The sequence below is a fragment of the Protomyctophum bolini genome (genome assembly GCF_963924005.1).
Source record: "Protomyctophum bolini genome assembly, chromosome: 12".
Lineage (NCBI taxonomy): Eukaryota > Metazoa > Chordata > Actinopteri > Myctophiformes > Myctophidae > Protomyctophum > Protomyctophum bolini.
In genome coordinates, this window is record NC_137873.1 from 28,695,424 (window position 1) to 28,709,822 (window position 14,399).

General features: G+C 42.0%; 1 protein-coding gene across 2 annotated transcripts; it reads left to right on the forward strand.

Annotated features, from left to right (window-relative positions):
- The first annotated feature begins 50 nt into the window (after positions 1-50).
- tmem68 (transmembrane protein 68) lies at positions 51-13,930 on the forward strand. Of its 2 annotated transcripts, XM_080777168.1 has the most exons (10): positions 51-147; positions 1,985-2,180; positions 3,380-3,553; positions 4,181-4,283; positions 4,862-5,029; positions 7,491-7,684; positions 9,408-9,468; positions 10,042-10,181; positions 10,470-10,600; positions 12,759-13,930. In XM_080777168.1, exons 2-9 carry the CDS (start codon positions 2,121-2,123, stop codon positions 10,572-10,574), a joined length of 1,005 nt encoding a protein of 334 aa, XP_080633294.1. In that variant the 5' UTR covers positions 51-147; positions 1,985-2,120; the 3' UTR covers positions 10,575-10,600; positions 12,759-13,930. The 2 variants fall into 2 exon arrangements, with proteins under 2 accessions (XP_080633294.1, XP_080633293.1); XM_080777167.1 differs by lacking the exon at positions 12,759-13,930 and having other exon boundaries at positions 10,470-10,977.
- Positions 13,931-14,399: the final 469 nt, after the last annotated feature.

A 14,399-nucleotide genomic window follows, 5' to 3' on the forward strand; every position in this document is an offset into this window, starting at 1 on the left:
TGGGTGGCTTCTTCCTGGTTGTGTTACATCTAAAACCTTCCGGATGGAACAGGGCACGTCGCCTTCCTTATCGGGCTAGCTTCCCACTTGTGACTTCCAGCTCAAGGAGAGAATTAAGTGACACATCATCAACAACAACAAAAAGATGTAGGTGGAAAATGTTTCTTATTTATTTGTGTATTTGTAACATGGATGTGTTATATCGGTACATAACCCGAGATCTTAATTATAGTAAGTAACCATCCGCAAAAGATCTTGGAGTGAAGCGATGTTTTCATCCTGTGTATGTGTGTGTAATAAGGCGACGTACTTGAGGTTATTCAAATTGGCTCGCTGTCAGGTGACTGTTTATTATGCTTTCCCTACACAATTTAAAGCATACAAATGATTCGTAATGCTTTAGTCTGAAGAAGACGGCGCCATGTGTCCAACATAAATAAAGTCTGTGGCTATATACGTTAGCAATGTTTACATGATTCTTGACAGACATAGGCATATTTATTCGCACCGTACAGACCTGTTATTAGCCCTGCTATTAAATATCCAATTAGCTAGTATAGCTATACTATAGCTAATTGGATACAAACTATTGATTTATTTTATTTACATATTGAGAATACTTTACTTTGCACTGGCTAGCAATTAAATAAAGCTTTGTAGCCAGAGTTGATATTAGTTGATATATACAGCAGTTCTCAAAGTGGGGTCCAGGGACGCTCAGATTTCCTTGAGTTGGCTCCAGGGGGTCCCAGGCAAAATCAGGTTTTACAGGTTTTAAAGCCTTTTTTGGGGTATTCAAAAATGTGTGAGCTTAATTGTAGATCTTCTATTTTTGAAAGACTTTGACAAATATTCTCTTATAGGCCGGGGGTCCCTGACAAATATACATCTGAGGGTCTGCAGCATCCCCCCACCCCAAAAGATTGAGAACACTGTATTCTACAGTATGTTGTTGATATACAGTAGATCACCTAATTTGACACCTGTTGGAATGCAGGGACTAGTTTGGGGCACACCCAGGTCTCAAGCATGCATATCAAGCTGCCCTGGATGGATATCCGCTGTCGCCATTAAATAGCAGTAATTTCAGGACTGGTGGAGCTTTGTCGCTACTCTGCATTAGGGCTGTCATGATCACTAAATTTTAGTTGACGATTGTCATACAAGTAATTGTAGATCGGGTATTTTCACTATATTTGAAATACATTTGGGTCCGAACAAGTCCCTTCCTATAAGCATGTAGTGGAGTCAAAAGTACAATATCGAAGTATAATAATGAAAATCATGTTCCAGTAGTTATTCAATGTTCTCGTGCCGAGGAGACCTCAAAAAAGTCAAAAGTCAAAATTGTACTATTTGTCACACACGTTACCGCAGTGAAATTTGTTCTCCGCATTTGACCCATCTCTTGGAGCGGTAAGCCACAGCGGTGAGCTGCAGCCGTGCCACGCTCGGGAATCATTTGATTAGTTGATTTGACCCCCCAATCCAACCCATTGATGCTGAGTGCCAAGCAGGGAGGCTTTGGGTCCCATTTTACAGTCTTTGGTATGACCCTGCCGGGGATCGAACCCCGACCTCCCAGTTTCAGGGCGGACACTCTAACCACAAGGCCACTGACTAGTGACTGGTCAATTCAATGTTCTCGTGCCGAGGAGACCTCCAAAATGATGTATTTGGCAGACCCCGCAGACCCCCATCTGAAAAGGTTTTATGCCAGGGACCCGACCACAATGTCTTTCTTAATGTTCAAAAATAGCAAATGCACAATCTTGCAACGCGGCACGAAGTGACGTTCTGTGAGCTTGTAGATCTGCTATTGTTAAATAGCCAACCTTAAAATCTACAATGACACAGATGCTTTCTCAGTTTGAATAGGCTAAAGTTCACTATTAAAGTAAAGGTTAGTAATATGGTAGTTACTGTCTGTCTGTCCACCTGTATATGATTTGTGGGCCTAAGTTCTCTCTTTACACTCACTCAGGTGTGCCTGAACAGCAGATGTGTGGATCTCCTCGTCCACCCAGTGCTGGCTGGCTGGCTCTCTACCTGTCTCTGCCAGCTAGCTAGTTGACTGGCTGACTGACTGACTGACCGACCACAGTAGCTGTCCTAGCAGGATGTCATACAGTGGCAATCAATCCTGCCTGTGGGGAACAGACGACTCAGTCTCCTTCCTGGTAGGTGTGTGTGTGTGTGTGTGTGTGTGTGTGTGTGTGTGTGTGTGTGTGTGTGTGTGTGTGTGTGTGTGTGTGTGTGTGTGTGTGTGTGTGTGTGTGTGTGTGTGTGTGTGTGTGTGTGTGTGTGTGTGTGTGTGTGTGTGTGTGTGTGTGTGTGTGTGTGTGTGTGTGTGTGTGTGTGTGTGTGTGTGTGCTCACGTGCTGGCATGCACACACACATGGTGGTGCAGTACATGACATATTTCCAATCATGTTTTACATGCTTTGCATATACAGGAATCATAACAGCATCCTGTGTTATGTATCGTGATTTGCCTTTTTTGAGGGAGGGGGTCAGCATTCCACGCTTGGGTGGCGGTGCTGTAGAAGGAGAATTTACCCATATTTGTTTTGAAAGTGGGTAGTACCAGATCGTTGTTCTCACTCCCTCTAGTATTATGGCTGTGGGTGTGGCTCACTTTTTTCAGGTAGTTAGTCAGGTATGCTGTTACTGAGGGCATTGAGGGCAAGCCTGCATTTACAATTTTGAATGTTTACTGGGTTTTCGCAATATCTGCCCATGCAGACAGTGGAACAAATAGTGTGTGTGTGTGTGTGTGTGTGTGTGTGTGTGTGTGTGTGTGTGTGTGTGTGTGTGTGTGTGTGTGTGTGTGTGTGTGTGTGTGTGTGTGTGTGTGTGTGTGTGTGTGTGTGTGTGTGTGTGTGTGTGTGTGTGTGTGTGTGTGTGTGTGTGTGTGTGTGTGTGTGTGTACTAGACTAGAGAGTGCCCACACGTACGTCAGAGCGCTGATCTCTGGACTTTTGGTTTCTCTGGGACTCACTCTACCCAAATGAAGTAATTGATTACACAATTGTTCCCTAAATGTTTGTGTGTGTATGAGCTGGACTGATGCTGGCTGATTTGAAAAAGACGGTAAATGAAATTATTTAACTCTTGAGTTTTTCCAGAATGATTGTTGCGCTTTTTGCTTTATTTGTTTATTCACATATTAATAAATACATACACACCGGATTTTGTGAAGACGCTAATTAAGGATAAAGACAAAATATTGGTCAAAACATGGGAAACTTCCTGAATTGGCACCAGTCACCCCTCTATTCAAGAGGATATCAAATGATGTATGACTAAATGAATAATTAGATTTATTATTATTGATAAAATTATTATAAAAATGTATCTGAAACGTATCTGCTCCCAGGTGTGTGTGTTTCACACATGGCAGGAGTGGGCGGGCATCGAAGGTCTGGAGGACTACCTGAGCTTTCTGCAGTACCTGGTGTGGATCTTCACCCCTCTGGCCGTCGTCTTCATCCTGCCCTTCCTCATCGTCTTACTGCTCTACCTGTCCATACTCTTCCTCCACATCTACAAGGTAGGAGAAGAAGGCAGCGTCTCCACTCTCCCAGGGTCACAGGCCCATGTTTATGGGTCGCGAGGAAGTCAATATCAGTAGAATTGGCATTTATTTAGAAATATTTTCAAAAATCTTTAAAAGGAATGACACATTTTCAGACAAAAGAACAATAAAAAGCAGAGCTGCAAGCTACATAGGGTAACTCGGATTGATTTGTCTGTGTGGCAGGTAGGTAGTACAAATGTTTGCAATGCGGATGTGACCGAATCCACATTGTGGGCAGGTCAATAATCAACTTCTCCAGTTGATTATGTGAACATTATGTAGAAGTCAGTATTGTTGACATGGGAAAAAAATATGCTCCTTCTCATTGCCTCTTTCAACCAGGGACATTAATTCACATGTATTTTTTAAGACAGTGTTGTTGATGACGCTTCAGTTCTCACGCAGTCACAATGCAGAGGTTATTCTGAGACTAAATGATGGAGAGTATTTACAAAGATGTTATCAGATTTATTGGAACATGGCCAACTGGGTGGTTGTGAACGGGCTGATACGTAGAGGAGCTGTTGCTCTAATTGCCACGTTGTCATTATCTAGAAGTGAATAATTGCGGCCTCCTGTTGCGCTGATCTGCTCCGACAGAGAAAGAACCAGCTGAGAGAGGCGCTGCAGTCTCACAACCTCTGGGATGGAGCCAGGAAGACCCTGGCTATTATATGGGATGGACATGGAGCCATATGGCATGGTAAGTGTGTGTGTGTGTGTGTGTGTGTGTGTGTGTGTGTGTGTGTGTGTGTGTGTGTGTGTGTGTGTGTGTGTGTGTGTGTGTGTGTGTGTGCGTGTGTGTGTGTGTGTGTGTGTGTGTGTGTGTGTGTGTGTGTGTGTGTGTGTGTGTGTGTGTGTGTGTGTGTGTGTGTGTGTGTGTGTGTGTGTGTGTGTGTGTGTGTGTGTGTGTGCGTGCCTGCGTGCGTGTGTAGACTGCACGTACTGTACTGTGTGTGTGAGAGAGGGTGTGAGAATCCTCTTGCATGGACCCATGTCCTTGCCAAGGTAGAAAGATGAGTTGCAAGTAAGTACTTAAAATAGACTGGCTTTAAGTAGGCTGACTTTAACCATTTGAAATGTAGTTTCCCTAATCTGGGGGCAAACATTAGGCAAAAATAGCCTATTTTTGGGCAGTAGTGAGACTTGGTGTAGAGTAGACAAAAGACCAGTACAGTTGTACAGTAGCCTAACTCAGGTTCGGTTTTACTATGAAATAGAGTGTTTGCAGTTAAAAAATAAAAAATACGCCATGCATCTCGCCCTTTTGCAATCTCCCAGGCTATGAAATCCATGGGATGGAGAAGGTTCCAGACGAAGGTGGAGCGTTGATTGTTTACTACCATGGAGCTATCCCCATTGACTACTACTACTTCCTGGCCAATGTTATCATCCAGAAAGGACGCACCTGTCACTCTGTAGCTGACCACTTTGTCTTCATGGTCCCAGGTACATGGACACGCATACACATGCATACATACATACAATGTACGGTAGGCCTCGAGAGGACGTGCAGTCACGTGATGCATATTGTTTACTAGGCCATGTGGGACAACAACATCTACAAGGATAGAATGGCAAATGTGTGCATATTACCCAAATTGGCAATTGCCAGCCCATCTCTGATATCAACATAATGGTTAACCCATTAACACGATCATTCCCGGGATTCCTTCAAAATAGGAGCTCTGGGGTGCCGAAAAGACATGGCCGCTTTTACACTGAACCCACCCTCACTTTGTGCCGCGCTGCGAGGTTATACATCTCTACATTTATTCAAGATCTTGAAAGTGTGGGTGAACTACAGATTTTAAAGGCATTTTGTGGAATCAGCCAAGAATGTGTGTGTGTGTGCGTGCGTGCCCCAGATACTACAATGATCGCAAAAAAGATAAATTGTTGGAGTTCAGGACCCTTAGATTAGATTGTTTCAATGCCAAAACCAGTAATCAAAAGCTTTGTTTGTGTGTATTTAATGTCATAGTTCAAGGGTCTCTCACACGCGCACATACACACACACACACACACACACACACACACACATGCACATTGCACACATGCACACACGGGAGGGGAATATAGCACACGCCGGCATTTTTTATTGAGCATTATACTGTAAACATAAAATGACAGACGGGCTGAATCAAAACCCTATCTAACCATGACTAATACGCTTGTCTGCTTCCAATAACTAACTACAAAAAGATGCTGAGATGCTGGCTTTCCAGCCGTGTTGGCAATGTGTGCTTCCAGGCATACTGGCTCCAGCCGCGCTGTAAGATAAAGCATTATTTGATGTTGAACGCTGAACATTGCACAATGTGTCACAAGGTTAATTAGATTATTCAAGCGTTCTGTTTCATGCGGTTTAAAACTTTTTCTTGTCACACAAGGACTCCAAAATTGACTTTCATTAGATAATGGAGCTCCATTTCATTATTATTGAAATTATATTATTAATTATGTTTTTATGCACGGTGGCACAGTTGGTAGTGCTGTCGCCTCACAGCTAGAAGGTCCTGGGTTCGATTCCCGCTGGGGACACTGTGGGCACTGGCGGCGTGTTCCCTCCTCCGCGTCATCAGTGCCCATACCCGAGGCGGGGGTTGGCGATAGGGCCTTTCTGTGTGGAGTTTGCATGTTCTCCCCGTGTCCCCTAGGGTAGATACCCTCACAAAGAAATGCCGTAATCCTGGTCTCTAAAACTACCTCCCCCTGGCCAGCCTGATGGAGGGGAAAGGAACTGGTCGGAATAACGTGTCCCTTCCACACGCTACGTCCGGCCGGGGAAATTCCCCTCTGTCAGGTGAAAAGAAGCAGCTTGGACTCCTCATGCATAGAAGGAGGCATGAGGTCAGTCCGCTGCCCCCCCAGGTTGGCAGAAGAAGTGTAGCGCCCAGGATTACTTAGATAATTGGCACTGGGTGAAAAGAAAAACTGGGTTACAAAATCGTGGGATAAAAATTGAGAAAAAAAAAAAAAAAAAAATCACATGAGAAATAGAGCAGTTAGCTGCACCAATTGATGGACGGTGGAAAATTACGAATTTGTTTTCTCCAAACACGGACGCTATCAAATGTAACTCACACTCACACAGAGTCACATACCTGACAACATCGCCAGGGTTTTGCAACACAGTTCTTATATGACGCTATCTATGACAGGTACCAGTCATAGATAGCACCAGCAAAGAACTGGATGTGCTTTTTAAGCTATCTATGACAGGGCCTTCTCTGTGGCCGCCACTACCCTCTGGAATGCACTCCACAAACACATCAGAGACACTGAAAATCCACCTGTTTAGACTAGCCTTCCCAAGCTGACGTGTTTTAAACCTATTACATGTACTGTTTTATTGGTTTGAATTTTTATGTTACTTTTTCTTTTCTAATAAAGTTGTCCTTTTCTTATGTCCCCTGGCCAACACACATCTTTGGTCTTTGAGTAACATGAAAAGCGCTATATAAGTCCCAGATATTATTATTATCTAAGATTTGCCTATGGCCTGGGAAGAAAATAACGCTGTGAGTGCCCGGGGTAGTGGGAGCAAGTATGAAGAAAAAATATGGCATTTTTTATGTTTTTCTTCTGGCTTCTTCAGTTCTTGCCTAAGGCTGAATGATGGGTGATAGCTGCTTTTTGATTCAGTTTGCCGTCTAAAAAGGATCCATTTCAGAAATAGTGATTTTACACCTGCAGTCTATAAAAGTCTTTAGTGATCGTAGCATTTCAGTGTATGTTTGGCTGCTTTTGCACACATGTAACCCTGCAAGCAGAGAAAAAAATAACGGTTCTCCTCCTTTCTCCTTATCTGACTCTTGCCTTTGTTTCTCTCTCACGTTTTCTCACAGGCTTTAATTCCCTCTCTTACAGTATGTTCTATTGTATTGTGTTCCCTCTATTGCTGTAGGCTTCAAGCTGCTGTTGGAGGTGTTTAGTGTGATTCACGGACCCCAGGAGGAGTGTGTTCGGGCCCTACGGAGTGGCCATCTATTGGGCATCTCTCCGGGCGGGGTCAGGGAGGCTTTGTTCAGTGACGAGACCTACCAACTGCTTTGGGGGAAACGGAAAGGATTTGCACAAGTCGCCATCGACGCAAAAGTGGTATGTTTGTGTGTGTGTTTGATTTTGTTCATTTTGTTATAATTTTTATTTTTTAGACATACACTACTCACTGTATCCACTGCTGTTAAACACTATGGCCCTCATTTATCAATCGAGTGTAAAATCTGCCACAGATTCGAGTGCAGGTTTCGTAGTACACCCACGTCGCCACGGCATTTATAAAGTGATCGCAAACAGCTGATCCTTCCTTAATTTCGTTCTGACGTTAATAAATGTGACGGCTGAAATCTATCTGGCACGCCCTATGAAATCAAGCCTCGCCCTCGTTTTTGCGACTGAACACATGTTTACGACCTGTGGGAACCATGGAAACCATGGAAAAAAGGTTTCTCCCGTGCCTTGCCCGCCTCACGCACCTCTCTCTCACACACACACACACACACACACACACACACACACACACACACACACACACACACACACACACGCAGAAGCACACGCAACTTGCAAGCCCACTGGTGTCTTGTTAAATAAAGAACGAACACCTGCATGAATTAAATAAAGTTGTAGGCCTACCCTGTCTGTTTTCCTCTCACCTCGCTTGCTTTGCTGTCATGTCCACGCATGCACGCATATACATGACACATCGACATCGCATCGCCATGAATGGAATTAGTTTGTAGGCTGGCCTATATTAATTTTACCCATTCGTGCGCAGTGCACGGCGAAGGCGTGATACTGCGCACTGCTGTGATATTAAAGTCCTGTGGGTGACATGCCTGCATGAGAGATAGGCTATCATGTCGTCAAGGCAGCTCACAATCAACGTTTATGTAGTGATTTGATCATTGATGAACGAATCATAAACATATGGATGAAGGCTTGCCGCTTGCGCTGGTATGTGTTGGCGACGCACGCCGCGGTCCCGTCCTCCCGACCCCCGAAAATGATCTCGCTTTTATCTGAACTGTCAAAACTGTCTAAGCACTTATAAATGGTGAATGATTAAGCCCCTTACGCCTATAGCCTGCTAGTACTTACTACAAATAGGCAAGCTGTATTGTATGCTTGTCATTGTCACTTGGAAATAAAGGCGTGCAGTCCATTCATGCCTTTAAAAAAATAATAATATCATAATCGCATATGCCGCATCACCGCGTCCGCATGCGCTCCAAAATCATCTCACAAGTGCGCTCGCATAACAAGTGTTTGATTAAGCACAAACTAATACATTGTAAACATGTTATATTGTTTTTAATTGCGCGATTTTAATTACTTGTAAAGTTGGAAATCTCTCTTTTGTTTTTTACATACACATACCGTTTTATATTAACATTTTAGGAGTGAAAACATATGTTTAGATGCCTGTGACAGTGTCAGCAGTTCAGACAATGCTGCTCCGCTTGTGTAAGACAGGAAAAAAATGCGTACGCCAGCTGAGAAGCAAACGTCGATTTTGTACGTTGTCACGTTCAATTTCAAGCTTTGGCGGAAATGGTAAATGTCAAAAATGTCGGCAATTTCGGCGTGCACCCATATTTTGGCGTACGCACGGTTGATAAATGAGGGCCTATTAGCCTAGTTATTATTCTAACTAACTTAAGACAAGTATTCTACATTATTGTTAAGCACTGTGTGTAAACTCGGTTATTATTTTCATATTGTTAAGATATAATCTTAGTTATGATTTTTGCTCTACATCCCTCATCCCTACAATTTCTTATTTCATTTACTTTCTCTGCCTTTCTGTCACTCTTTCAAGCCAATAATTCCGATGTTTACTGCAAACGTGCGGGAAGGCTTCCGGTCGCTGGGACCACTGAGTAAGTACAGGAAAAAAAGCAGTCAAAACTATGTTGAGTCATTGGAATACATTCGCCCCCCTCCAACCTCGTAGTCTGGAACCTACATTCAGTGTATTGGTTTTTGGAGTGACAAAACTCAATACGCTAAACGTAGCAATTCTAGAAGCATTAGTGAATATGTCACATGAAGGAGATGACGTCAAAACCATGACTTCACTAGACTATCTTATCTAACTATACCACCGTGTGTGTGTGTGTGTGTGTGTGTGTGTGTGTGTGTGTGTGTGTGTGTGTGTGTGTGTGTGTGTGTCTAAGGGACACAGACATAATATCTGGGTGGGGCATACATTTCCAACTTGCATCGTACCAAGTAGGCCAGTGCCCAACGGGCACCGGTGTAGAGGCTCCAACGGGCACCGAGTATACCAAATTTCGCTCTTTAAACAAAATAAGCCTGTTGACTGCCGGACTATTTCTCTCAATCCTTGTTTATGGTTTTCTCCCTCCCTATCTGCTTCTTTCTTTGTTCATTCATATCTCTCTGTGTTGTCTATTTCTAATGTATGTCAATGCTTCACCCCCACCTTCAAGGGTTTTTCCGTTGGGTGTACGAGAGATTTCGGCTGCCCGTAGCTCCAGTGTATGGGGGCTTCCCCGTAAAATTCCGCACTTACTTGGGTGACCCTATCCCATATGACCCCAACCAAACTGCTGATGAGCTGGCAGAGAAAGTAAGTAAGCAGTATTAGGATCACAAAATACCTTAAACTAGTTCTGCTGTGAGAGGTGTGATAACCCAGATATTTTCTTCCGCTTATTGATTTGTATGTATGTTGTATTTCACCGCGGATGGATTCCGAGGTGAAATACATATCATTTTGGGGGTCTTTGACATGAAAAGAAAGGTTTGAGAACCACTGACATAGAAACATAGGTTAACTTTTTTTTGAAAACTGTAGGGGTTCAGAAGACATTGTGTGCTGAATTCAGCTGTGCTGTCCTTGGTGTGGTGTGTCCAGGCGCAGAATGCTGTCCAGTCCCTCATCGACCAGCACCAGCAGATCCCTGGGAACATCCTGCGTGCGCTGCTGGAACGATTCCGCACAAGACACAAAGAGGAATGATCCTTCCCACGTCGACATTGTTCACTGTAAGCCCCACCAGGTGCCATGCTAGGGTAACCTCTTCCTTTTTACACTGACCCAGGGTTAAGCTCTATAATGTTAAGGTGGCGGTTGGCGCTGAAATCATTGAAGCACAGTTATAGTCCTAATTTCTGGGAATGAACAGCACGGTCAGAAGGTTCTCTGACCAGTCCTGTTTCTTGTCTGAACGTACCCGACGTGCTTTGGTTTAAATGTCAGGTTAGTAAAGGCTTAAACTAGTCTAGAACACAGCACTGGCACAATATGCTTGCATAAAATGCTAGATACCTACAAAAGCTTTCCAAACCAAACTCCATACTAAATATGGACTCAGGAATCTGTTTTTCCGCACTTAACTTAAGACACAACACACAAGACAAGAAGGTTGAGCCAGCTAGATATACAAACAGTTATGGATATGCATTATTTATGGCCTGCAGTTGCCAACTTGTGCACCACATAACCCAAACATAAATAGTACACCTTTTATGAAGGCTCTATGCATAAAAGATGTCTGAATATATCTTTGGCCACGGTATGCATATATTTAGAATATATTAAATTGGCCATTGGTCATGACATTGATTTCTTTGGACATGAGAGGTATTTGAAAATGAACACTCTGAATATACTGTGTGTACAGTAATCTGTGAATCAAAGCACTTCATTATGGAGATAGTTGCAGAGATGGTAACACTATTATTTGGGGTCTGGTCTGAGTATGAAGCATTCATACATTATCTCAGAACAATTATCGCAACCCTTGATATTCAAAGTTTGTCTGTTTTTTACAGTGAGTGAAACTGAACTGTCAAGGACTCTTATGTCGCCACATAATTAGATTTAAGGTCTATAATCAGAGCTGTACTGCCGACAGAGTGGCCTTTGCAGCTTTATGCTAGAGTCTTTCTGAAGGACGTGGCTGAAAGGCATCAATAGATGCCCATGGGGAAGAAATAGATTTCAAGCCATTCACAATATAGGATGAACAAATAATGTGCATTAGGGTGCAAACCGTGTCCACACCAACATGTCTTGTTCTACACATGTCCTGATTGTGAGCTTGACCTTTGACACCTGAGGCCGATTCTACAAATGCCTTCTAAGTATCAGTAGTTTTCAAACGTTTTTGTGCCAAGGACTCCCAAAAGGATATGTATTTGGCTGCAGACTTTATTTAGTAGGTATTGGATGGAGCCCGCACAACACAGGTATAAGAAAGACGTTCTTTATTGAAATACTGACAACGTTTCGATCTATTTGATCTTCATCAGGTCAGATGACCTACTGAAGTTTATTTAGTCCAGCACCCAGCCTGTCGATGTGCGTATTCTACGTCCGCTCTGCAGACTTTATTTAAACATATTCTCTTCAGAGAATCGTACACGATCATTCCCTCCAAGTTTTATTAAAATTTGCCTGTCCATTCTCAAGTCAGACAAACTAGACAGACTAGACTGATTACAATTCCCTGCTATGTATTGCTGCGGGCAGGGTAAGACACCTACAACATTCCTTCTCATTTCCTTTAACAACATTTTAAAATGTCTGAATAGAATATGAGGAATATAAGCATTCCAAGGTTTACCCAATTTACCAATACACAGGAGGTCTACTCTAGAAGTAAAGGTGGAATTGATATGAGAATAAGATAATATATAATAAGGTAAAAAACGAATAAGTAACGTCATACATAAAATGTAGATGAAAATAAATGCCTAAACAAATCTGATAGCAAGTATATCAAATATACTGTAGCAGCTATGGTATGTTATTAGTACTAGATACAGTAAGCAAGTAAAAAGACATTAGAAAGTGAGCTCCAACAACAAATGTCACTAAGGCTAATTGCCTTGGCTTGATAATTTAGCAAGTTCCTGATATGAACCAAATCATATTTCACACAAAGCAAAGTATATTATTATTATTAGTAGTATTGTTATTAGCTCATTTAGTCACTTTCAATATTTTGAAGCAATCAAACTGACCTTAGTCCTGTTCTTCTTTCCTCCTTTTGAATTATGTTATTGTCATGTTGTGGCTTAAAGCATAACTGTTCCTAGAAACTGGCTTTGAGCTTGGACAGTCTAACGCAGTATATCCTTTTTTTAATGTTTATTATTTTTTTACATTGAAATCTTCCTTTTGACTACCTCAAAACAGACATGGCCTCACTCTGTGATCTTTGGAGACAGGACACCAGGCTGGGATGCACTGGTCTAACATACCTTTCAAGCTACACTGCTATTTCTCCTGTGACGTGCTCACTGCACTTACTGGCACAGGGAGAGTTTTATTATGTGCCTGCTGCACTTAACTGGCACAGGAACCATTTTGGAGAATAGCCCAAATCAACATTCTAACTAAGTGCAGCTTAATCTCAGTGCATGGTTCTCAATGGGTTTTGCCCAGTTAACTGTACATTGAACATGAAGTCAGTAATAACACTACTATGATCCGTTTAAAAGTTACATTTCATGAACTTTCCAGAGCAACTCGTGAACCCTTTTTGTTTCCACAACCCATGTGGTGAGAAGAAGCACTGCTGCAGTGCTAGTCTCACCAGGGTGCCTGATTTATGTGGTGGTCCTGAGGTCAATGAAGTCACTTTTGGTTAAACCACTATAAACCTGCCGGCGCCCTATTAGTGTAAATTTGTCACGTCATTCAAAATGTAAAAAAAATATATATATATAGCTATAGCTAATATTGACAAGCTCAGCTCGTCGCGAGTCACGATGCTTTGTGAGGTGCTATTTCTAAATAGCTGAAGTATGAAATAGGACGTTAAACGGATTGGTCATCTTTAACCAGGTTAGCAGTTATATACTAACACAGTTATTTATAATATCATTAAAACAAGTGTTGACTTTTAGTTACTGACAGACATGGTACAGTGCATCACATTACTAATGTATAACTGTGTACCTCTCCCATGCAAATGCTTTTGCAGTCACCTAGTGCATTCGTCTTTATTAGAAAAGAATAACACATGTTATGTGTAATCTTTTATGTAAAGTTTAATCTTTTGTTGTGTAAAGTCTAAATCGCAACTCTTATCTTTTTATTGCCAAAAAATGTGCTTTAAAGAAATTATGTTTTTTTCCGGTGTGATTGTGTATATACAGTATTTGCATGTATGTACAGTATGTAAATATTCTGATTCCACAATGATTTAACACACTTTAATCACTGCCAGTGATGACTATGTTTAAAAATGGGATAATTAAAAATGGGATAATTAATTGTGATTTATTAACGTCTGTAAAAAGGTAAAGTAATATATACTGTTTGCACTTTCAGAATGTAAGGTCCACTAGTGTATCATTGTGGTTGAAGACAGTCATTTCAAATAAATATATTTTATTATGAACTGTTGTGATTACTGACCTACTGAACACTCTGTTTTTTTATCTAGCTATTACACATCAATCATATTTATACACACACAGACACACACACACACACACACACACACACACACACACACACATCAAAATATAAATGTATGTTCTGATCACCAGGTGAACCTGCAGTCTGCATGTTGATCTTCTGTTTTTCCTGCACCTGTCCTCAACACTGCAATTACTGTAGATGTGCAGTGCATGCACAGATGCAATGACTACACTCTAAAAGTTAATGAATTTGAATTGCATTGATTGAAGTTAACAAAATTACCAACTCGCTCAGTCTTGCTGTCCATGGCCAATGGTTTCTGAGCTGATAATGCGACCCTTGAATACATTACTTGTACGCTAGTCATGCAGTCGTCTCAAAACAGACGCATCAATGACAAATCACGCG